This window comes from Fusarium odoratissimum (genome assembly GCF_000260195.1).
Source record: "Fusarium odoratissimum NRRL 54006 unplaced genomic scaffold supercont1.156, whole genome shotgun sequence".
NCBI classification, from domain to species: Eukaryota; Fungi; Ascomycota; class Sordariomycetes; order Hypocreales; family Nectriaceae; genus Fusarium; species Fusarium odoratissimum.
Window position 1 is genome coordinate 5,465 of NW_022158844.1, and position 381 is coordinate 5,845.

Here is a 381-nt window from a genome sequence, read left to right on the forward strand (position 1 = left end):
ATGAGCACCACATTTACATACGTGTCTACTGGATGTATTGGCCCGATGACCTACCTTCTAGAACTCTTATTGACAGAAAATATGTCCAAGGTCGTCAGCCATACCACGGTGCCGATGAGCTGATTGCCACCAACCACAGTATGTTCCAGAATACTGATAGATCCTATTCTGCAGCCCGGCTAAAAGATTACTGTAGTGGAGGTTATCAATGTTGCCAGTGTTACGGAGCCTGCCATTGTTAAACAATCGATTGAGTCAGACAATGAGGAGGTTCAGTGGGCGTTGTATTGGCGTCAGGCCTATAATTGGTGTACCTCGAAGCTTTGGGTAACCTTTTCTGACAATCTACTTCTTCCCAGCCAGGTGCTAACATAGACGTAT

The 381-nt window shown here is 45.7% G+C and overlaps 1 protein-coding gene across 1 annotated transcript; it reads left to right on the forward strand.

Annotated features, from left to right (window-relative positions):
* On the forward strand, positions 1-123 carry FOIG_16768 (uncharacterized protein; the record flags this gene model as incomplete). Its single annotated transcript, XM_031218244.1, has 1 exon — positions 1-123. The coding sequence occupies one exon, from the start codon at positions 1-3 to the stop codon at positions 121-123; it is 123 nt and encodes a 40-aa protein (XP_031052043.1).
* Positions 124-381: the final 258 nt, after the last annotated feature.